Source organism: Alternaria dauci, chromosome 2 (genome assembly GCF_042100115.1).
Source record: "Alternaria dauci strain A2016 chromosome 2, whole genome shotgun sequence".
NCBI lineage: Eukaryota > Fungi > Ascomycota > Dothideomycetes > Pleosporales > Pleosporaceae > Alternaria > Alternaria dauci.
The window spans coordinates 4,456,717-4,477,482 of record NC_091273.1 but is presented as its reverse complement, the minus strand read 5'-3'; the positions used below and the strand labels follow the sequence as shown (position 1 = coordinate 4,477,482).

The window sequence follows — 20,766 nt, the reverse complement described above, 5'->3', positions numbered from 1 at the left end:
AGAATCCGTATAGACATTCCTGGATCAATATTACCAAACACGATGCAGTGCACACGTGATGCACAGTTTTTCCCGCGTAAATAACAATAGTACGTGCCACGCCAGAGTGGCGGTATTTGTAACACTTCCAAGGTTATCATAATCGTAGCCTTTACATCTTATTCTAGCGACAAAAACCTTTGAGATTGAAGATATCGCAACCTATGTATTGTAATTGATCCAGAATTCTTATCGAAACGTAGAGGACAAAATTAACAATTCCTCTCGACTGCACTGTTGCCAATCTCAAGCTCTATCAATTAAAGCGGGTACTCTGCGATAGGTAAAATTCAGTGGATGATGTTCTCACACTTCCAGCAATGGAAATGCGTACACGAGGTGCATTGGGCGGGGTGGTCGTTTGCAACATTGTCGTTACCGCACTGATGGCAGTTCCAGCTGTAAGCTACAGAGTCGACCAAGTATTGAATGAGAGAGGTAAGTGACATGTCGGTTCTAATGTGAGGTTGATATTGTGGAAAGGTTTAGCGGCGGTGTTTGTGCTCAGGAATGACGAAGTGGTTGTTTGGAGGTTGGAGACAAATGATGTATATCAGGAACCGAATGAGGTGTTCACGAACAGTGTTTGTGGTTGACACATTGTGAGAAGGTCTGCGAGTGCATCATCCTAGTGTCCCGGGAGAAGAAGCTTCTGGACAAGAAGCGGTGAATGAATTGCTATTATATTGTTGTAACCGCTTCGACGTGTTTCATGGCGCACCGTTACCTAATTCTACGGGTTTCGAGCTCCTTCAGCGCGGTGTTTGAGGTAGCGATGATATCCTTTTCAGGCTGGAGATTCATTTTTGCCCAGACGACGCAGCCGAATCCCTCGAATTCTACCGAGGCCATGCGCTCGACGATCTGGCTCAGGAGGATCACCCTGCTGTGTTTGGTGTAGATGATTCTGTCCTCCGTTGCGCTTTTCCCAGAACGCACGAGAGGTGTAAAGACTTAAGTACTCGTTGAGTCTTTGCACATTGATTAGCACAGTGAATGTTAGGAATAATGTTACAACAGCTGTAACCACCATTCCCTTGATGCTTTCGTTTCGAGGCGATGAGTCTGCCATGCTCCATATCCCTGTCGCAAATCCAAGTGGAAGAAATACGGCAGTAAGGAAGGTGAAGTACCGAATGTTCTCTGCGTTCTGGAAACTCAACTCGTCTCTTGTCGAATCAAGCCCGCTTGAGATGGAGACTCTCAGAGACTGAATGGTGGCTAGATGATATCGCAAGTCTCGGATCGCATGCGAATTCTCATTCGTGAGCTTAGTGATTGCGGCTCGATATCTTCCTTCGTCGTTCTTTGTCCACCGCGGCTCTTCGGGTTTTCGGTCTGCTTTGCGGGTCCCCCATATGTCGATCTTCTCCAGGACTTCCTTGAGATCTTCCTCAATGACCTGCAGAGAATATTGCAAGGCTGGCCATGTCTTACGGAACACCAAGTAAGCACCATTGTTCATCTGCCTAGAGAATAACTCGTTAGAGATCGACACTATGTTCCCTTTAACCTTCTCTTCCTTGACGACCATGCTGTCTGTTTCCGCTGCGTGGACAAACAACTGTTCTAGTTGTTGGCCTATCTCCTCTATGATTTCGTCGTACCGCTGCGTTAGCTCCCGAAGCATTCGATCGAGTAGAAGGAGTTCCAGCACTTTCCGCTGCTTCCATGGCTCCTTGTGTGGCTCGAAATCCAATTTCAATTCCTTCAGCTTGAGAATCTTTTCAAGATTATCTGTGCAGTCCAATGCTCCCTCAGCATTCAAGCCTCTCCATCTAAACGAGGGCGAAACAAAATCGGGTTCAGTCTCAAGAACGTGACAAGTCCAATAGCGATCGAAAAAGTCTCCTACGAACCGGAACCCTGCACTTGCCCTTTCTATGAGTAAATTCTTGTTCCCGAGGAACATCATACCAATCCTTTCACCATCCTTAGTGTGACGGGAAAGTCGGTAGGATGAAAGGTGCAGCTCGGTCGTCCACAAATTCGCAGTTGCAGTTACTTCATCGGAGAAGTATTTGGCCTTATTGTCGTGCCTTTCGAAGAAGACGTTTAACGAATCTGACTCATCGTCGGCAGATGTGATGCAACAGAATCTCTTGGTATCTGTGTCGGGATTCGTGATCCATATGAGCCGTTTCTTGCTGTTTTGTACCACTCGCTCTTGTCTCAGCTTTGCGTACATGGATTCGTTGTTCAACAGCCTGATATAGCCCAAAGGATCTTCGTATTCCTTGCTACGATCAGTCTTTGGGATGTCGATGATGACAGCATACGGTGTGACGGCCCTGTCTTTGTTCTTGACAGTGTCTTCGGCAGATAACTCAGAATGGAAAAAGCTCGGAAATCTGTACAGCCACTCATCCGGCAATTCAACTATGCTCTGCTGAACAATGACGTTGTTGAAAGGTATCCTTTTCTTCATTGCCATCTGGGTGGGATACAAATCTGGCGCTAGTGAACCTGCAAGCACATCCTTCTGGCCTTGGGCGAGGACATCATTCAATCCTTTTGGAACATGGAAAGAGATAGTGCTCACGTCCTTTTGAGAGTGGGCAGAAACATGGCTCACATCCTTCTGAATTTGAACAGGAACATTAACGGATTTCTTCAAGACATGGATGGAACCATTGCTCGAATCAGATCGAAATATGTCTGCGTCTCTGCGTTGCCAAAGGATGTAAGGAACTTCGAAAGTCCGATGCCAATAATGATCTCTCCAGCGTTCCTCGTAGTGCATCTCAGGGTCCTTAGTCAATGGATCCAGTGCACCTGGAAATAGTCCGTTCGCGGACGAGCTTTGTAGCAATATGTCTCTTGCGGCGATGGAATCAACTGTCTCACGGATGATATCAAGCGCATACCGCAACGGATTACCCCAGCTTAGATCTTCAGACTCCTCATGGAATCTCTGTACATTCATTGTAGCTTTCCAGAGAGCATCATGTTTGCTGAAGAAGTTCGAGTTTTTCTTGTAAAACAATGCAGTGTCCCTGGAATGGAGATAAAACCTGTTCTCGACGGGTGATCGTGCTACAGCGAGCATCCTTTGCTTGGAGATAGGGTTCTCAGTAGTGAACCGTCTCAAAACATGCTTTTGGAACACCTCTGGAGAGTACCTCGCGTTCAACCTGCTCTCTTCCTCATCAGGGATAATTTCGTATGCTCCACGCTGACGTCGAGTTGGTTGACGCTTGGAGTTCTTCAGCTCGTTGCCTCGGACAATGTCCCTGATCTCTTCGAGAGCTCTCCACATCCAAACGTGATCGTCCAGACGGAATTCAAGAAGCATTGTAGGGTCTGTATTGGGGCGGGGAAATGCATAGAACCCTCGAGCGTTGGCATTTTCGAGTCCCTGAATCCAATTGTTCGCGAGAGTCTTGAGCTCGGCCATGGAGCTGTCGTCTCTTCCCAACTTGAACAGCCTTCCATAACCAGCAAGCTTGATTAGTTGGAATGGTGTATCCGTCAAAGACTCTGGGCTCGTGACGGAGCTGGAATCGTCTTTAATGATAATTTTGCCAGTGACCCAATAATTGGCTCTAAAGCACCCGTCCACCTTTTCAGCCTGTTTCAGCCATGTCGTATGTCCATTGCATACTTTCTTGATTCGCTGTTGTAGATTCTCAATGCAAAAACACTCGAGGGTAGATTTGCCGTCCTCATGAGACGTCGTTGCTGAGCTTTGGGCCAATGCGATCTGTTGTAATGTATCCAGGTGCCTGTATACCGATAGGAGAAACTGAAAAGCGACACTGCATCGTCAGCTACATTGTAACGAAGCAGGCCGGGCTAGCTTACAAGCTTGCTGATGTGACAATCCTATGTCCTGACATATCTCCACAAGTCAGAGCTATTCCGTCCCGATGAGGTTCAAGTATCGGAATACTGCAGACCGAAAGTATGTGCTCCAGGTTCCGTCTCATGATAAAGTCCAGGTGGATGTTGCCCGACAGTTCCAGTCTTTTGAATGGAGTTTCTCTGAGCATTTTGTGCATTGCACAGAGACTTCCCTGTGTAATAGGGAAACTCGTCCCATCCCAACCCTTTTCACGTACCAGGATTCTATAACCCACGGTGACTTGTAGGGGATGACCTTGTACCACTGAGAATTCTGGTGAGTTCACAACGATGATGGGATCGTTATTGCCGCCTTCCAGCTCAAGCTTTTGGGGTATACCATTGACAAATATAGCCACGGCTAGGAAGACGGAATCGAATTTCTCCCATTCCTCGCACATCTCGTCATCCCGGAACAAGCCCTCATGTTCAAGTATGAAGCCATAACCATCTTCACTGAGCTGATGCGAATAGTGTTTGTCGAAACCCTCGTCGTTGAATCTGTATTCAGGGTCAATGAAGTCCAAGTCTCGTATCAGCAGTTTCGCTGCCACAGAGATGTCTAATCCAGAAGAATAGTGGATAGGATCTGACTTCGTCGACCACTGGTACTGCTGGAAGATGGTTCCTTGGAATGCTACATGGAAAACTTCGGCTACGACGCGTTCATATTCCAGCGTGAAGAGTGGCCACCGATCGTGGATGAATTCATGCCTTATTTGAGGAGACTCATAGAGGCTCAAATTTGGACTGAATGTATATGCACACACACCCCCTCCATCGATTTCACGAGCGTTCATGAGTGCTTCTGCCCGAATTTGAACAGCGTACGGCTCGTATGTGCTGGGAAGATCTACGCAGAACAAGCCTGATCGGCTGGAACTATGGGCCTGAGAGATTTGTATGATATCCCCGAAGGCGTTGAGACTCGCAGTCGTACCATTATCCCCAAAGGACACGTATGGATGTGTCTCAAGGTAGTACTCTTTTTCGTGTGGCTCTTGTTTGGGCATTGACGTGCAAAGATCCGGACTCAAGTTGTCTGGCATCGGTCTGTTAGAAATATTCTCTCGAGTAGAAGTAGCTAAGTGGCTCTACCGAGAATGAAGCTGCGGGTGTCCGCTTTATGAGAGTGGAAGAAGTTGTGAGATTCCCTATGGCTTGTATTCCTTGGGGTCTGTTCACTCTCCGATGAGGCATGTGATGCAGAGCTCGAGCGGGTTGTGCTTTGGACGCTGTGGTGGTCGTCCATACCCTCGCTTGCCATCGGAGAAAGAACAACGCTGAAATGCACAAGACTGGAGAGGAACGTGGGCGCAAAACAACGAGGTCGAGGTGTGGTAAGTCGTAGTCGCAAGCAAAAAGATCGAGGACGGTCTTCTATACGTCCAGGAATGATGCCGATGAAATCGAGAGCTCAGCATGCTGACAGGGCCTGAACGCGTCTCTTTCTTCAGCTTCGAAATTCTCGTTTGGCGTTTACTGATCTGGAAAAGGTGGTGTCGCAACTTCCTACAGTATGAGCTTATTCGCCAGTGAGCCCCGCATCATGAAGGATCGCGCTAGATGCAGCCGAACATGTCGCTGCATTCTGAGCCAATGCCCGCCACATTTCTCATCAAATTGAGCCCCCAAAGCACTGCATTGCCTGATGTGAACGGCTTAGTTATGTCCGCAATCATGGCTGGCGTTGTGGGTACGCGGCTCGTATCGCGGATAGTATATGCATACGAACCGGGGCCTGTCAGACTAGGATGGTGATTGGCAACTCGAGAACAAAGTGTTCGACAATGCGTGACGCAGGCGCATCAGGCGTTGCGTACGCGTCTGAGGCGTATGACATTGCAACAACCAGTCAGCATGTGGACGTAGTCATACTTCAGTACCACTGATAAGAGACAAGCTCTTATATACCTTTGTGTAGTCAGGCAAGCAGAGTTCAGGCGTCCATTTGCAAGCAGGGGCCGATGCATGGCTGAGGGGTCAGCGCTTACTGCAGGAAATATTAGCCGTATGATTGTAAAGCAATATCGCACTGAACGCATCACTGTTCCAGCCTCCCCTTGAACTTGCGCGTTCTCTCGTTGGGTCTCGATTTCTTTTGCAGTCATCCTGTTCACCATGACTGATCTCGAACCTGTCGAAGAACCTACGAAATGGGGTACGGCCACTGAGACATCAGCGGCTCGCTACAACCGCACCAATGCACCGTAGCATGGCTTAGGCAGGAGCCTCAGCACCGTGATGAAGACTTCAAAAGGCCAACATGTCCTTGTGACTGCCTGTGGCCCCGGAACCGACGTTCTCGCGATCGCGCAAATCGTAGGTCCATCCGGAAGAATCGTGGGTTTCGATCTAGACAAACACAGCATCGGCCAGGCGCGTGAGGCTCTAGAGAAACAGCCAGACCTCGAGCCATATGTACAGTTCCATGTCGCCGACGTGCACGATCTGTCCATGTTCGCAGGACAAACGTTCGATGCCATACACTGTAACGCATCATACCACTGGTTCACCAATAAACCTCTGTTCCTTGCGCAGGCCGCCACCGTCGCAAAGCCCGGCACTGTTATTGGTATCGCAACCCAAGACCGCACTTTCCAGCCGCCCTTGCTGGACATTCGGACCGAAGTATTGGCGGAACTCGGGGAGGATGCGACCAACTTCGTATTCCATCCGACTCCAGCTGAACTGCAACGTGACTTGAGCACCGCTGGGTTCGGGGATGCAAAGCTATTGGGCTATTATGGTACGTATGTGCTCGAGAGCGCGGAGGCCATGTGGAACTGGTTGAACGACAGCTCGGAGAATCGGTTCGGTAATTACTTGGAGGAGGGGAAGAGGGAGCCGATGAAGCAGATGGCTTTGGAAAGATTGGGGGGGTTGGCTTTGGAAGACAGGAGGGTGGTAATGCAATTCAAGCACATTGTTGCCTTGGGATACTATGGCCGTTGATGTGTCAGTACTTGGTCAGAAAGACTTTAGTTTCTCACTGTGGTCCAAAGCTAGCGTACGCGTTGATATGCGCCTCATGGGATTGGCATCTTGTTGTTTCGTGACATCACCGTCGGGCTCTCATAACAAAGAAGCCGCCTCGGTGAGAGCTGAGAATGGCCGAGGTTCATAGTATCGTAGGTTATGCGTAATAACGCCCTATGGCATGTTCGAACATTATGATACAACGCGCATGGTTTAGACATGTAGTTGTGATGGAGAGAGAGAACAGGAAGCCGTAACAGAAGGGAGCTCACTTTGGGTTGAAGCTAGCCTGTGGCCGAAGTTAGCCTGTGCGCGGCGGCCCCGCCATCTTTCCCCTTCGCCAACCTCCACCTCGTTTCTCTACAATCTCTCAACTCATTAATGACGTGCCTCTCGTCTTCCAGTTAGTGTCAGCTGCGCTTCCTCCTCCTAGGTGGCGGTTCCGTCGTTACTCCTACGAAAACCTGCAGATAGTCGCCCGAACGAAGGACGCTGTCGGAGTCGGAAAAGGTCCAGTTCTAGGAGAAAAAGGTGTCAATGTGCCAGCGTGCATATTAGAAGGTAATGCACTCGTTGGTCTCCATACTTCCATGCAAATCACGCTCGCCCTCTACATCTTCGATCCTGTTGGAGATTGTGCGGTTAGATGGTGTGATGCCGCCAGTATATGCCTGTGAAGAATGGAACCCGTCATAACCAGGTACCGCATGTCAAGGAGCTAACTTCGCTTGAGTAGCCTTTACCTGCACTTATCTTGACAAGGTCAAAGTTGAGGGCGAAGATGGCGAAGCAGTTATCAGATGGAGGTAGTCTTGGAGTGGGCTCTTAGTATTCAATGTGAGCTAATGCTAAGCCACTCGTAGAAAGATATCGTGCGCAATAAGCCTGCAAGTATACGTCTCGCGCGGGCTCTTAGTATTCAGTAATCCACAGTACGACGGATGGCTCCGCCAATCGCCTTCTTACGTCTACACAACAGTCGCATTCTTCAATGGCCAGTTGATACCCTTGTCCGCTGCCCCCGTATTTCCTAGTCCCGCACAATTGTACAATCCGACAGGGTTGTTCTGCGTAGCCCTCAAATACTGCAAATCAATACACTGCTGGGTACCGGTGCTAGCGGCAAGAGCAATACGTCCATCGGCCATGGCGTTCCACGTCTGCTGTTCACTTCCGGCTACACACTCGCGGACGTAGATGTTGGCCATGTCTTTCCAGCCAGACTTGGGCCCAGCATCCATGCAGAGGGTCGTGGATGCAAGTTGGATCGAGGTAGCGTTGTTAGGCGCCTTGATATACCATGATTGCGATGGGCTAGACGTAAAGCTTTGCCTGCAGCTAGTGTTAATATAGTCGTACAGGCAGAAGAAAGTGGATATGGGTATGAGTCTCACACTACGAGCGTTGCTCCTGCGGCCCTGGATTTGGGTACAACGACGAATTTGGTGTCTTGCGCCGACGTTATGTAGACCGTCCGGTAACCTTCTGGTGCTTGTGAGACGCCGGTTGCCGCCAACGCCAAAGCAAGGAAAGTGAAGGTGAGCATTCTTGAAGTTGTTTTCAGTTCTTGTGATACTTTTCGGTTTTGCTGATAAGTAGAGCGAGGGGTTAGCTATATATGGTCGCTTCCCTCCATAATACTTCGAGATTGGTGTCTAATTAAGCTTCGTTACCCGGTTACAGTACATGTCTGACTTCGAAACAACCACGCATAGTGAATGCGGGGGGTACGAGTGGTACTTATTCTATGTGGGGTCGGTCTAGTAGGGTATGTGGGCAAGAATCTATGGATGGTAATCTAGTATTTACCCGTCGCACGCCCTGCATTTTCGGTAGTTGCAGCGATCATCAGATCTCAGCAACCAAGATCATCTCGCAGTCTCATGTACCATAGTTGTCGACGGTTTCTGTTCTGAGTATCCTCGATAGAACACTCTAGACAGATCCAGTTGTACCGCGCTTTTCCTCTTGCCTTTTCTTGCCCTCTTCCTTGAGTTGAGCATCATCCTTCCTGGTCAGCTCTACTTGAGGCATCAAGAACCAAGCAGCGATGAATGCAAGTGCATTTAGCACTGCACCAACAGTGAAAACCACTCGAAACCCTTGCTGATACGCTGCAGCAAGTGCAGCTCGGATCACTTCCGTACGCTCTAGGCCGACTGAATCGCGAAACATGTCTGGTGTATCAAGCAACAGTCGAATCTCTGGCTTCGAAAGCCCGTAAGGGACTAACGATGATTGAACTGCGTTGTTGATTATCGTGCCAGAGATCGCGAGACCAAGAGTACCGCCAAGGTTGCGTACGAAGTTGCGAGTTGAAGTCACAACAGCCATGTGCTTGCGCTCCACGCCCGCTTGCACAGCGATCAGCGAAGGTTGCAGCGTATTTCCAAGTCCAAGACCAGCAAGTAGACCGTAGCCTATCTGTTTTCCAAGAGAGGGACTGTCGAGCGTCGATATTAGGCCTAGGCCAATCGCCCATATTGCCCAGCCTACAAGCAGGCACTCCCTATACCGACCAGTCCAGTGTACGACGAGGCCTGAAAGCGTGCTGAAAAGAGCTGTAATAAAGTTAGATACATATCGTCTTCACTGGTAGTAGTTGCCTTACTTTGCGTGAGTGTTATGGGGAGTAGTAGTGCCCCAGACTTCACAGCTGTATAGCCATAGACTAACTGATAGAACGAAGGGATGTAGTAAATCTGAACGAGGAAGTTCCAGCCATTCACAAACATCGTTAGTGTGGCACCATTGACGACTCGGGATGTAAATATTGTCACTGCCTGGGGGTCAGTACAAAACACTCCGTATCGTTCGCAACAAACATACTCGGTATCAATGGTACCTTGGTGCATTTCCACTGCCATATGATGAAGAACACTGAGACTGCAACTCCAATGACTAGGGTAGAAATTACATGAGCAGAGTCCCAGGCGTACTGTCCGCCTGCCCATGTCAAGGCAAGCTACAACGGTAAGTTTTGGATGCGTGGACGATAAGTGGTATCAGATAACATACTACAAGCAACGCGGATCCAGCGAGGGCTAGGAATGCTCCGAAGAAATCAATAGCTGCTATTTTTCTGGTCTGGTCAGCGATCTTCAGCGGCGTGTGATGTCGCTACTCACTGTTTCCATTCACCCTTAACTTTTCTGAGTGGCATGAAGAACACGACAGACCCAGTGGTCAGAACGCAGAGGAACAGATTGAGCCGAAATATCCACCTCCTTGGAACGGCTTAGTATGATTCTGATTCAATTCCAACAAAACCTTCATACCAAGAATCGTGGCTTTGGGAAGCGATTGCGCCACCTATGACTGGCCCAATGCCATGCGCCAGAGCTACGACTGAGCCCTAACAGTTTGTCAGTAGAATACGGCAGAGCACATCTTAACGTCACTTACGAGGATACCCTGGTACTTCCCTCTTTCCCGAAGAGGTACAATGTCCGATACGATCATCTGGGCCACTGTCATCAAACCTCCACCACCCACGCCCATGAATGCACGGAAGACGATCAACTGTACAGCGGACTGTGCCAAGGAAGCAGCTAGCGAGCCGAAAAAGAAGATGCCAATGCCGATGATCAAGAGCACCTTGCGGGACCATATATCGGAAAGACGCCCGTATAGCAGTTGAAATGACGTGGACGTCAAGAAGTACGCGCCCGCAATCCAAGAGCTTTCGTTACTGGCGTTAAGATCCCTGCTGACGATAGTCAAACTGGCTGCAAGCGTCGTCTGGTCCATCAAGGCCAGCAAATCAACGCTTGCGCAAGCCAGGAATATCTACTGATACGTAAGTATCGAATGAAATTGGAATGGCCTATGTACTACCCACTGTAATGATGGTCTTGACCGGAACGTAATCTTTTCTCAGTAAGCCGAAGGTCGGTGGAAGTTGAAGCTTTGATTCGCGCGTCACCTACTGGTTTGTTCATTGAACTCCTGGGGCTGTTTGAGTGCTCGAGCTTGCGGCGTTTCGGAGTGAGGCTCCTTCGGTACGCCCACACCAGCTGCAGGTTCGTCCTTCATAGTCATGGTATAGGTACAACTATATGGCTCGATATCTCTTATACGCGAAATCGGGACTGCGAGCGACTTATATTATTGTAGGGTGCCTAGCTGATACATAGCAAGATCTGACATGGGCAGAGTCCGACAAATATGGCCTCAGCTCCGTGTGGTGGGTACAAAGTTGGCGCAGACGTCGACAGGGTTTGTGGCCATAACATGACATGCAGTACTCAAGTTGACTTTCCAATGCCGATCGATTGTAGCTCAAGTCTCTCACTATAGTGCTCAAATACATCAGCTAAACATGCGAGGTGCGCGCTACAGACCCAATGCGTTGCAATTCGTTGAACGACGCCTGCTAGCGGCACACGAGGTGCGCGGGTACCGCATTCGGTAGTCATAAGTGACAAGTGACATGCGATGCGATGCGACAGCCAAGATCGTATGCTCCAGCTTCGCACCACGTCCCGTCTTGGATCAGACTGCGATGTGAAACCCTTGACGAGTGAGTACATTGGGAGCGCGTTATGCGCAGGAACTTCACGTAAAAAGGAATTGCCGATGCGGGTTTCTACTTCATGTACAGTAAATGTGCTCTCCGGCCTTGTCGTTGAATCAGGTATGCAAATGACCATGGTCGTGACTCATGGAAGTTCCTGAACGCTACTTAAGTTCATTGGCGCTAATCCGTAAGCATGCTAGCATGGTCGCATCCTGTCCCGAACGGCCGCCATCAATGTGCTCAATATCTCTCGAGTCCATCCAAAATCCCCACGATGCCATCGGACATTCCTATTACGAAGCTTGCCGGTCGCACAATCGCCTGCAGAGGATATTCGCGCGTCTTGGCTAATCTGGAGCGTCCCTTGACCACAGCGGGAATCCTGCCGTACAAATCCTTCTCCGACGTTGATCTGCAAACTAGTGATGCAGCGAACACCACCCACGAAGTGACACCGATGAGCACCTTCATTGTTGCATCCCGCATTACACTAATGTCGTAGAGCGCTAGCCCAGTTGATCCGCTGGTCATACAGTAGCATCGACTTCTTCCATGCTCCGATGTATTAACATTAGGGCCTTTGATAGTTAAAGGGCAGGCTGAGCCAACGCCGGGATACCCATCATATCATCCCATACATCTTGGGTACTTTGCAATATGGTTTCACGAAATTATTTGAATGCCTACTCTGGGCCAGATGCTCTTCGAAACTATTTCGACCCTGACCACCAACCAATGCTTCCTCTAGTCGAGATTCCACCAAGCTTGAACCCGTACTACGACGATGGGGTCAGAATACACGCAAAGATGATGTCGATGCATCCGTCTAACAACGTCAAGATCATGCCTGGTATGCGAAAGAAGACTTACCACCATTGCATATCACTCATGCGACTCAGCGTTGAACATGTTGACCAAAGAGGTTCATCCGGCGAAGTCAAAAACAGTGGTTGAGTATAGCTCAGGATCCACTGTAATTTCCTTAGCACTGGTTTCTCGTATAAACCACGGGATACAAGATGTTCGCGCCTTCCTAAGCAACAAGACTTCGGGCCCAAAGCTGCGGCTCATGCAATTCTTTGGTTTGGATGTGTACGTCAAGTAATGCCTGACCGTAGCCAGTTTCTAAATTATCAGCAGTACACTTTTTGGGGGCCCATCCCAGCCCGAACCACATGACGAACGCGGCGGCATTCGTCGAGCGAGGGTATTGGCCGAGCAAGACGAATCAATTCTAAATGTCAATCAGTACGAAAATGATGCAGTGAGCTACCCAGTACTCCTTGCCTGGCGCAATGCTGACTTGCTTTTGAAGAACTGGCAATCGCATGTCAAATGGACTGGACCGCAGATTCACCAACAATTACCTAACATCAGCCTGATCTGTGCAGGCATGGGTACCTCTGGCACGATGACAGGACTCGGCCAGTATTTCAAATCGGCCAAGCCTTCCGTGGTTCGACTAGGGTAAGTTGTGATGTACTGCCACTCGGAGTTTCATAGTCTGATCATGTGCCTAGTGTATGCACTGCCGCTGGCGACCGTGTACCAGGGCCCAGATCGCTCGCTCTCCTAAGCCCTGTGGAGTTTCCGTGGCGCGACTCCGTTGATATTGTAGAAGAGGTTGGATCGAAGGACGCTTTCGGTTTATCTCTACAACTCTGTCGAGCAGGACTGATTTGTGGCCCCTCCTCGGGCTTCAATCTGCAGGGTAGGTGAAAGAAGCGTTCGACATGCAGTAGCTGACAGCACCAGGGCTCTTTAACTACCTCGAAAAGCGGAAGAGCTCGGGAACTTTGTCCGAGCTTGCTGATGTCAACGGACTGATTGACTGTGCTTTCATCGCTTGCGACGGCCCTTACCAGTATATAGATGAGTACTTCGACAAGCTCGGTAGCACCGCCTTCCGACCCATACATAACGAGGTAAGGCTTACCTTTTCTTACTTTGATCTGTTACATAGCGTGCTGGAAAGCTATCCTGTCTGACTGAAGCGTGTCTGAAATATCTTTAGAACCTTACAGCAGTTGACCTATACCGCTACGACGAAGCATGGGAGCTTACCCCTACACGAGCGCTGACGCAAATTGCCGATACCGTCGAAGAACACACTGGCGCTATCTTGTTGGATCTGAGGAAGCCCGAAGACTTCGCCACCAGTCACATCCCGGGCTCATACAATCTGCCGCTACAAAGCCTCAACGCGTCTACGCCAAGCCCCTTCTCGGACGCCACAGTCCTCGAGCAGCAATGGAGAGAGTTAGAGGCTACGTTCACGCCCGAGCGCATCAGCGCACACGATCTTGTTGGTAAGAATGTATATATCGTCTGCTATGATGGCGATACTGCCCGCGTTGCCACAAGCGTGCTTCGTGCGAAAGCCATCCTAGCGAGCAGCGTGAAGGGTGGCATCACTGCATTACGGCAGGAGCTGCCACACTTGCAAATGACTGAGCGTGGGAGAGGTCTGGTACATCAGGATTGGCTCAAAACGCCGGAGGTCATTACGAAAGAGATGAGGGCTGATTCATTGTCTCCGCAAGTTCACAGCCCGAATGGTATCGCTGTGTAGGCCAGCTGGTAGTGCGTCAATAGTTTCAATGAAGTAAGAGGCCATCATACCTAGTACCATGTGATCTAAATTTCCTGGTTTCGCGTTCCTTCATTATGCGTCCTTGACCGGCTGTGGATGACGCTGACAACGTGCAAGAGCCCGGGATGTCTGTGCAATTTCACTAGTCCCTTTTGGCACTAACTCTGGTGATTGAAAGTGCAAAACCAACCTTGAAATCCTTCCGCATCTCCGCAAACGTTGTCCCGCTCGCATCAGGCCGTGAGCCATCCCGATGAGCCAACTAGTGCACTTTTTCTCAGCCCTTCCGGTCGGACGTGGTGGCCAGAACTACGAAATGACGGGCACGGTGTATTGTCCATATTTGCACACGCGGAATCGGCTTAACAGCCACGCTGACCGCAGCGCGACATTGCGGAATTTGGACTCACATGTCCGGCTGTGAGCCAAATTCTTGTAGCTATGATAAATACTTGACATTTATCTCTAGCAGTATTTCTGTCATTCAAACACAGCTTCAGTCCTCCTGTCTTGGCTTTGAGTATTTAGAACTTGACAATCACCCACAATGTCGTCCATCGCCAAAGAGATAGCTCTTGTCACCGGCGCAAACAGCGGAATTGGCTTCGAGATCGCTCACCAACTTGCCCAAAGAGGAAGATACCACGTCCTTATCGGCTCCCGCTCTACATCCAAAGGCTCTGCCGCCCTCCAAGACCTGCAAGCACGCAAGCTACCGGGCACCATCGAGCTTGTGCATCTCGACTTGCAGAACGACGACCACATCGAGCAAACCACGAAGCTTATCGAACAAAAGCACGGCAAGCTTGACATTCTATTCAACAATGCAGCAGTCGCCTTACCAGAAGGCTTGACGGAGCGTGAACGCTTGACTACGGCTTTCGACACAAATGCAACCGGGCCATGGCTTCTCACGAAAGCGCTCGTTCCATTGCTGAAAAAGAGCGAAAATCCGCGAATCGTCAACATATCCTCAGGAGCGGGATCGATTGGCCGCCGCCTCGCCCCAGAAAGCCCAATGTACAAGATTCAGGCTCTTCCATATCGCGCTAGTAAGGTCGCTTTCAATATGATCAGTGCGTGTTTGTATGTGGAACATGGATTGGGGATCGATCAGGTGGATTTTGCAGGCACCAAGGAAAGCGACGCCGAGGCAAGAAATGGGGAAAACAGTCCGAGAATGAAGGTTTTTTGCTATGACCCTGGTTTCACGGCCTCTAACCTGGGTCCGTACAATAAAAAAGAATTCGGTGCGAGGAGTGCACAAGAGACAGTAATGAGTATCATGGAACTTGTCGATGGAAAGAGAGACGAGGAGTGTGGCAAGTTTATCCATAATTCCGGAGGATACCCGTGGTAAGTCGAGGCTGCTCTCATGCGCCGGAGAAAACCGAGCATGGGTACAAATTCAAGATACCTTCAACGCGAACAGTTCTCGAGCATCAGGTCCAGCAAGAGAAGATTGCTCTCCCACCATTACGTCTTGGCAACTCAGCAGGCTTTTGGAGCACAAGGCTTGTGCAATTGGTGTAGGATAGATCCTATCTAGCACGTCTCAACTACACCAGCGACATCTGAGACACCGTTCTCGATGTTTCTTCTATTTGCCTCTACCCTTACAAAACCAAGTGATTGGGGAACGGCTGCCTTGGTTTCGAAACCGGTCTTGTTTAAACTGATAATCTCACTCAAGCTTCCATTGAATGCACCGCCAAACACAGTCCACGTCCGATGCTCTGTGGCACCATTCCAACTCATGTAGACTTCCGTACCGTTGCTCGACTTGCACGCGTACACATCTGGCTTTGAGCTCGGTTTACCAACCCACTCGGCTTTGTAGCTACGGTAACTCTGTACCGCCTCCGCTTCGCCCCAAGATACGCTCAACACTACGTTGCCGTCTTTATCAAACTCCTTGAGCGTTGGAACGCTTCCATATCCCATGACGATGTTACCAGAAGGGAGCACTTCCATACTGCCTTGGCTGACGGAGTACACGGCGTCTTTGGGGTCGGCGAGTTCTTGTAGCAGCGACGCGGTCATGTTGCGCTCATCAATCGAGAGAAAGACACCCGTGGTTTGATTAACATGAGACACAACGGCGCTGTTGTCGTTGTTGAAGAGAGAGATCGTAGTTGTGTTGGGTAGTCGAGATGGGTGCAGACGCGCGTCATGTTGATAGCAGAAGGAGAGATTATTCATGAGTGTAAAATCGCCTCCGGAGTAACCCTCGTAGTATGTCAGCTTCATGCTCGTTGCTGCTACGCCTAGTGGTGAGTGTGGAAAAGGTATGCAAGACTCACATTCAATGTCCACTCAACTGTTCCGTTGCGGTTGACCTTGAAAATGGAACAATAATGCCTTGACGAGATCAAGAGACTACCATCATCAAACCTTTCCACGGAGTTGATGTGAAACGGACCCCAAGGATAACTGCTATTCCTGCCCAGATCGCGAAGCGGGTATGTAGGCACAGCACTGGCGAGCGAAATCTGATCCACATGGTCGAGATGACTCCATTGCCAAAGTATCTCGCTGTTCGTCACATTGAGCTCCAGCACAATGGAATCTACAACCCAGCCATCTTTTGGTCCGCCAATAGATGATAGATCCCATGGCGTAACGTTCACAGCTCCAACGAACATGGTACCCTCGGGCGTAATAACATTCTCGTGCATGTCGATCCAGCTGAAAGGCTGGTACTGCGTGGCGTCGTATAGGGGAGAGATGCTCTCCAGTGGATATGTCGAGTTCAACAGCATGACGTTGTAGATATTCTCGTACTGTTGGTTGAGGATGTAAACCACCCCATACCCAAAACCCCATGGCTCACTAAAAGAGACGCCAGAGAAGTAGGCAAGTACAGGTTCGCCGAAGAGCGTAGTTCTTCGGAATGCGGCATAGTCGCCATATCCTGACTGCCAGACTAGTTCGCCATCTTCTTGGAAAATGTTAAGGCTGTAGTTGTGCGCTCCATTACCACTTAGGGGGAAGAGAATCTGCCCTGGTGAGGTATTGCCAGTCTTATTGATGGAGAGCACTGGAGGCTCAAATCCCGGGCGTGATTTGAAGGTTTGCCATGGCCATTGTGGATTCGTGTTGTTCTGGGCATGTACAAGAAGGGAAGCCAACGAGGCAAAAATGATGCTTTGAAGTATCATGTTGTAGTGGCCGCGTAGTTGAACCATAAAGCACAAGTGCCGAGGCCAGTCAAGCTTTCGACGTGTTCGTTCTTATACATCCTGGGGTTACATCGCTTGACTACAGCACGCAGTCCTAGACACCGGAGCCTCGTACTGAGTCGGTGATGCATGAAGAATTGCAGATTTTTCCTACACCTTGTCGCAACACGAGTACTCTGCCAGATATGGAGGTCGGTATGATGCTCGCCATTTGGCTCCACCACCCCTAGTGGAGCATATTATCAATCTCATCTTATCAGATGCAGATCGATCCGATATCGGGTTTCGCGGAGATCTTTCGGCGGCATTGACGATGACGATCGTTACATCCCAAACAAGTTGTGCACCGCTAACAAGCTTCCTCGGTAAAGCTTCGTTGCTCACTCGGAAAATGTAGGAATATGAGCCCCGGCAGGAACATTAACCACCGGAATGAGTGCAGGAAGAATGTGGTGGATGGTGAAACCCAGCATGCAGAAGCAGGGAGCTTTGAATGCAAATGACACTAATCCATTTTGATCATTAGCTTCAGTAATGAGAGGGGTCATCGTCAAAGCTTACGTCCGTGGACATTTGACAACCGGAAACATTCGTCGATCGCAACTTGGACGCTGGTTATGATCTCTGTCTCGTTAACCTGACTGTGTCACTGTCATGACACCGCTTGTGCATATCATACGCCATGGTGAAGCACTTCACAACGTCCAGCGCGGCTATCCGGACAGAGATCCGCCATTAACAAAAGCCGGTAACGCCTCCACCAAACGCATAAATCTCGCTGTTCGACCGGACCTAATTCTCATCTCACCCATGACACGCACGATAGAAACTGCTATGAACGTTTTTCCTTTCTTGACTAGAGCAGGTCCTTGGGAAATTCCCACACAGATCTGGCCCGATCTTCGTGAAGCCAATGACGCCATCTGCAACAAGGGTCTTTCACGAGCAGAGCTGGCATCAAAATTTCCGCAGTTCGACTTCTCTGAATGTCATGAAGAGTGGGACTATCCAGAACACAGTATCGAAGGCGCTACTGCGCGTGCAGAAAATGTACGAAGCAAACTGAAAGATATGTCCGTAACATATAACAACATCGTTGTCATTACGCATCGAGGTACCAAAGCCTTCCTTGTGAAGGGAAAGCGCTTTGGACTAGCCGAGACAAGGTGCTATCGCTTTGCTACGGAGGAAGAATCCCAGGATGATATGATAAGAAGAGGCGTCAACACTGATACAGAAGAGGAGCAGGACTTTGGACCGACGGTAATGATTTTGGAGGAAAGTCAACGAAAGGATCGGTGAAGCTGCGGGGAATATTGATTCAGGCATATGAAGACTTGCATGGGAAAGGATAAAGCCTCTTCCGGGACTTATTGTGCTACGCAAGTCGTAATCAGTACCAGCAAGGTTACCAGGCCCTGAACTGCCTAGGTAGTAATTAGGCTAGCACCGTCTGAATCACTACAGATGTCCCATCACAAATCCTTGCCTCGTGACTCCAGATTTTAAGAACGTAAACAGGCCATGAACCACTGTGACCCAGCAATAACCAAGAAGAGAAGCACTACCGGCTTTGGACAATACACCTCTACAACAAGTGTCGGTGTTCGCTTATTACTCGATGTTGAATGTTTGGATTCTTTCTTTCTTCTTTAGCTCGCGTTATGCGCTCATTTCTGCTTTTCCATGTGTTGTTTTTTGTCGGGTTGTCGATTGAGCCCGACCCGAAACTGCACGTAATTTTGTGACAGCTGCTCTCCGCGCCACATTGCCACTTTGTTGCTCAATAAGTTGATCGGGTTCAACGCCCGTGAGATCCAATTCTTGTTCCTCATTCGGTGCTGTCAAAGTTGCCATGACTTCGCGCTCTCTCTTACGCCACAAGAGCCACGTACCCACTACCACGATCAAGGTCAGCGTAGTTGTAACCAAGAAGTACAGCCAGATCCAACGAGAGTATACGCGGTCACCTAGATTTTCGTTGAAATTAAAGAATGTGGTGCTGAAGAATGTCTGCATTTGTTAGGCTTGCGTCCGGACTTCATGTGATATGATCAGACTCACGGCAGTGACTGAAGGTAGGTTTGTGAAGTCAGCATATGTCTCACATGCACCTGGTACACGGGCACTACTTACAGGTTGCAGGTAAGAAGAAGACAGTAATCGCCGCGATTATCCTCATAACAGCACTATCACGAGATGTTGATATTGCCATGCTTTGGGACGATTGTGCCAGGCTGGTACTCGTGCTCGCTAAACGAAGACTTATCGCAGAGTCGCGCTGAGCAATCCCGCTATAAATCTGGAGAAGTGAACGTCAGCATACCGAAGAAAGGACTTGTGCATTACTCACAGTTTGTACTAAGGCTTGCCCCCTCTTAGACAGGTATTCTGCTCGATCCTCTAGTCCTGCGTTCCAGGACCGCAGTTCCGCATTAGTCTCAAGGAGCAGTTGTTCAAGTTCAACTGATTCTTCTTGGGCTACCTTCATACTGTCCGCTTGGCTTTTGTATCTCCTCGCAACCTGATCAAGAAACTCGAGCATACGCGTAGTACTCTTGCAAAGCAGAATTATAAATGCGAGATTTGTGTTCGCAGCATTAAGGTCTTTCGACAGCGTACTGAAGTCGATACTCGACAACTCAGGATTATCATAGTGGTCGAATCGGATGCCTATCTTCCGTTCATTCCAATAGATTTTATCTTGCCAGAGGTTCAGTGCTTTCACTCGCTGCTCAAGGTTGAACCGTACGATGATACTCGGAATGAGAAATGCTGACGTGCTCGAGGCGCCTCCTTGAATTGCATATGAAAACCGATCGTAGTTGTTGCTTGCGAGGCCATGCATGAAGACATACATGTGTTTGGTGGAGAAATCATAGGTGAAGGAAGCGCTCACACACACATGGGACATCGCGCCGGGTGCAGACTGTAGGATAAAACCTACATTAATGGTCTCATTAGCCATGTCTGCACATGTATATATCTGGTCCTTACTCAAGTATCGCTTTCGAATCACTTTTGGCGAGGTATGCCGCAGAAACAGAGGCAACTGGGGAGTAGCGAAGATGCATGTCGCTGCTTTGTAGTCTAATACGCGCGCATAGATCTCCGGGATCCGTGAGAATTGAGCGATGCGTCTGAAAGTATGCGGTGACAAAGGTACTGGTGTCATGTTGCCATTGTAATCTCCTATGCGTCTGGACCAGCTACGATCGAAGCATGTTAGCATTACATCCGTGATACGACCTGAGAACAAGCTCACAAGAGCTTAATAGTCTCCACATCCGCTGGCTGCTCGATTCTGCTTCCATATGTCTTTTTTCGTGTTAGCGTGCATCTGCAGTAGGTGTGTTACAGACTTGCCGAGAAGTCATTTTCAATGTATCCATCAATTAGGTCGTCGGTTACTTCCAGTCTCCTGGCATGACCATCGCTGGTTACTTCGATCAGGACGACAGGTGCTTCCTTGTTCTCTATGAAGGCCAGTGGTGAATGCCCTGTCGCCATAACCGTAGTGGGGGGTTTGGGGGAGGTTTTCTGGGTATGTTTGCAGCGAATCTGAACCGAAGACGGAGACGTTGACAGTGGAAGGTCCGCTCAATAATCGG

General features: G+C 49.4%; 7 protein-coding genes across 7 annotated transcripts; 3 read left to right on the top strand and 4 right to left on the bottom strand.

The window, feature by feature from the left end:
• Window positions 1-762: 762 nt before the first annotated feature.
• On the bottom strand, window positions 763-5,134 carry ACET3X_003513 (uncharacterized protein; the record flags this gene model as incomplete). The annotated part of the gene is made up of 4 exons (XM_069448797.1): window positions 763-925; window positions 1,173-3,797; window positions 3,844-4,924; window positions 4,981-5,134. The coding sequence occupies 4 exons, from the start codon at window positions 5,132-5,134 to the stop codon at window positions 763-765; spliced, it is 4,023 nt and encodes a 1,340-aa protein (XP_069310060.1).
• Window positions 5,135-6,126: 992 nt separating this feature from the next.
• ACET3X_003512 (uncharacterized protein) lies at window positions 6,127-8,058 on the top strand (the record flags this gene model as incomplete). Its single annotated transcript, XM_069448796.1, has 4 exons — window positions 6,127-6,635; window positions 7,295-7,422; window positions 7,598-7,667; window positions 7,725-8,058. 4 exons carry the CDS (start codon window positions 6,127-6,129, stop codon window positions 8,056-8,058), a joined length of 1,041 nt encoding a protein of 346 aa, XP_069310059.1.
• Window positions 8,059-8,796: 738 nt separating this feature from the next.
• ACET3X_003511 (uncharacterized protein) lies at window positions 8,797-10,902 on the bottom strand (the record flags this gene model as incomplete). Its single annotated transcript, XM_069448795.1, has 9 exons — window positions 8,797-9,422; window positions 9,473-9,640; window positions 9,691-9,826; window positions 9,880-9,943; window positions 9,990-10,088; window positions 10,140-10,216; window positions 10,267-10,650; window positions 10,703-10,731; window positions 10,791-10,902. 9 exons carry the CDS (start codon window positions 10,900-10,902, stop codon window positions 8,797-8,799), a joined length of 1,695 nt encoding a protein of 564 aa, XP_069310058.1.
• Window positions 10,903-11,990: 1,088 nt separating this feature from the next.
• ACET3X_003510 (uncharacterized protein) lies at window positions 11,991-14,002 on the top strand. The gene is made up of 7 exons (XM_069448794.1): window positions 11,991-12,230; window positions 12,280-12,472; window positions 12,521-12,644; window positions 12,696-12,847; window positions 12,901-13,091; window positions 13,136-13,305; window positions 13,395-14,002. The coding sequence occupies exons 1-7, from the start codon at window positions 12,038-12,040 to the stop codon at window positions 13,950-13,952; spliced, it is 1,581 nt and encodes a 526-aa protein (XP_069310057.1). The 5' UTR covers window positions 11,991-12,037; the 3' UTR covers window positions 13,953-14,002.
• A 518-nt stretch (window positions 14,003-14,520) lies between these two features.
• ACET3X_003509 (uncharacterized protein) lies at window positions 14,521-15,333 on the top strand (the record flags this gene model as incomplete). The annotated part of the gene is made up of 1 exon (XM_069448793.1): window positions 14,521-15,333. The coding sequence occupies one exon, from the start codon at window positions 14,521-14,523 to the stop codon at window positions 15,331-15,333; it is 813 nt and encodes a 270-aa protein (XP_069310056.1).
• Window positions 15,334-15,518: 185 nt separating this feature from the next.
• ACET3X_003508 (uncharacterized protein) lies at window positions 15,519-17,134 on the bottom strand (the record flags this gene model as incomplete). Its single annotated transcript, XM_069448790.1, has 2 exons — window positions 15,519-16,217; window positions 16,277-17,134. 2 exons carry the CDS (start codon window positions 17,132-17,134, stop codon window positions 15,519-15,521), a joined length of 1,557 nt encoding a protein of 518 aa, XP_069310055.1.
• Window positions 17,135-19,177: 2,043 nt separating this feature from the next.
• ACET3X_003507 (uncharacterized protein) lies at window positions 19,178-20,665 on the bottom strand (the record flags this gene model as incomplete). Its single annotated transcript, XM_069448789.1, has 6 exons — window positions 19,178-19,227; window positions 19,292-19,457; window positions 19,509-20,098; window positions 20,153-20,364; window positions 20,421-20,473; window positions 20,522-20,665. 6 exons carry the CDS (start codon window positions 20,663-20,665, stop codon window positions 19,178-19,180), a joined length of 1,215 nt encoding a protein of 404 aa, XP_069310054.1.
• Between the last annotated feature and the right edge of the window lie 101 nt (window positions 20,666-20,766).

What these genes read in the sequence shown, in the direction of transcription:
- ACET3X_003510 (XM_069448794.1), top strand. Translation starts at nt 12,038, where the DNA reads ATGGTTTCACGAAATTATTTGAATGCCTACTCTGGGCCAGATGCTCTT. An exon ending in CAACGTCAAGATCATGCCTG is followed by an intron (nt 12,231 to 12,279) that starts GTATGCGAAAGA and finishes CATGCGACTCAG; the next exon opens with CGTTGAACATGTTGACCAAA. An exon ending in CCTTCCGTGGTTCGACTAGG is followed by an intron (nt 12,848 to 12,900) that starts GTAAGTTGTGAT and finishes TCATGTGCCTAG; the next exon opens with TGTATGCACTGCCGCTGGCG.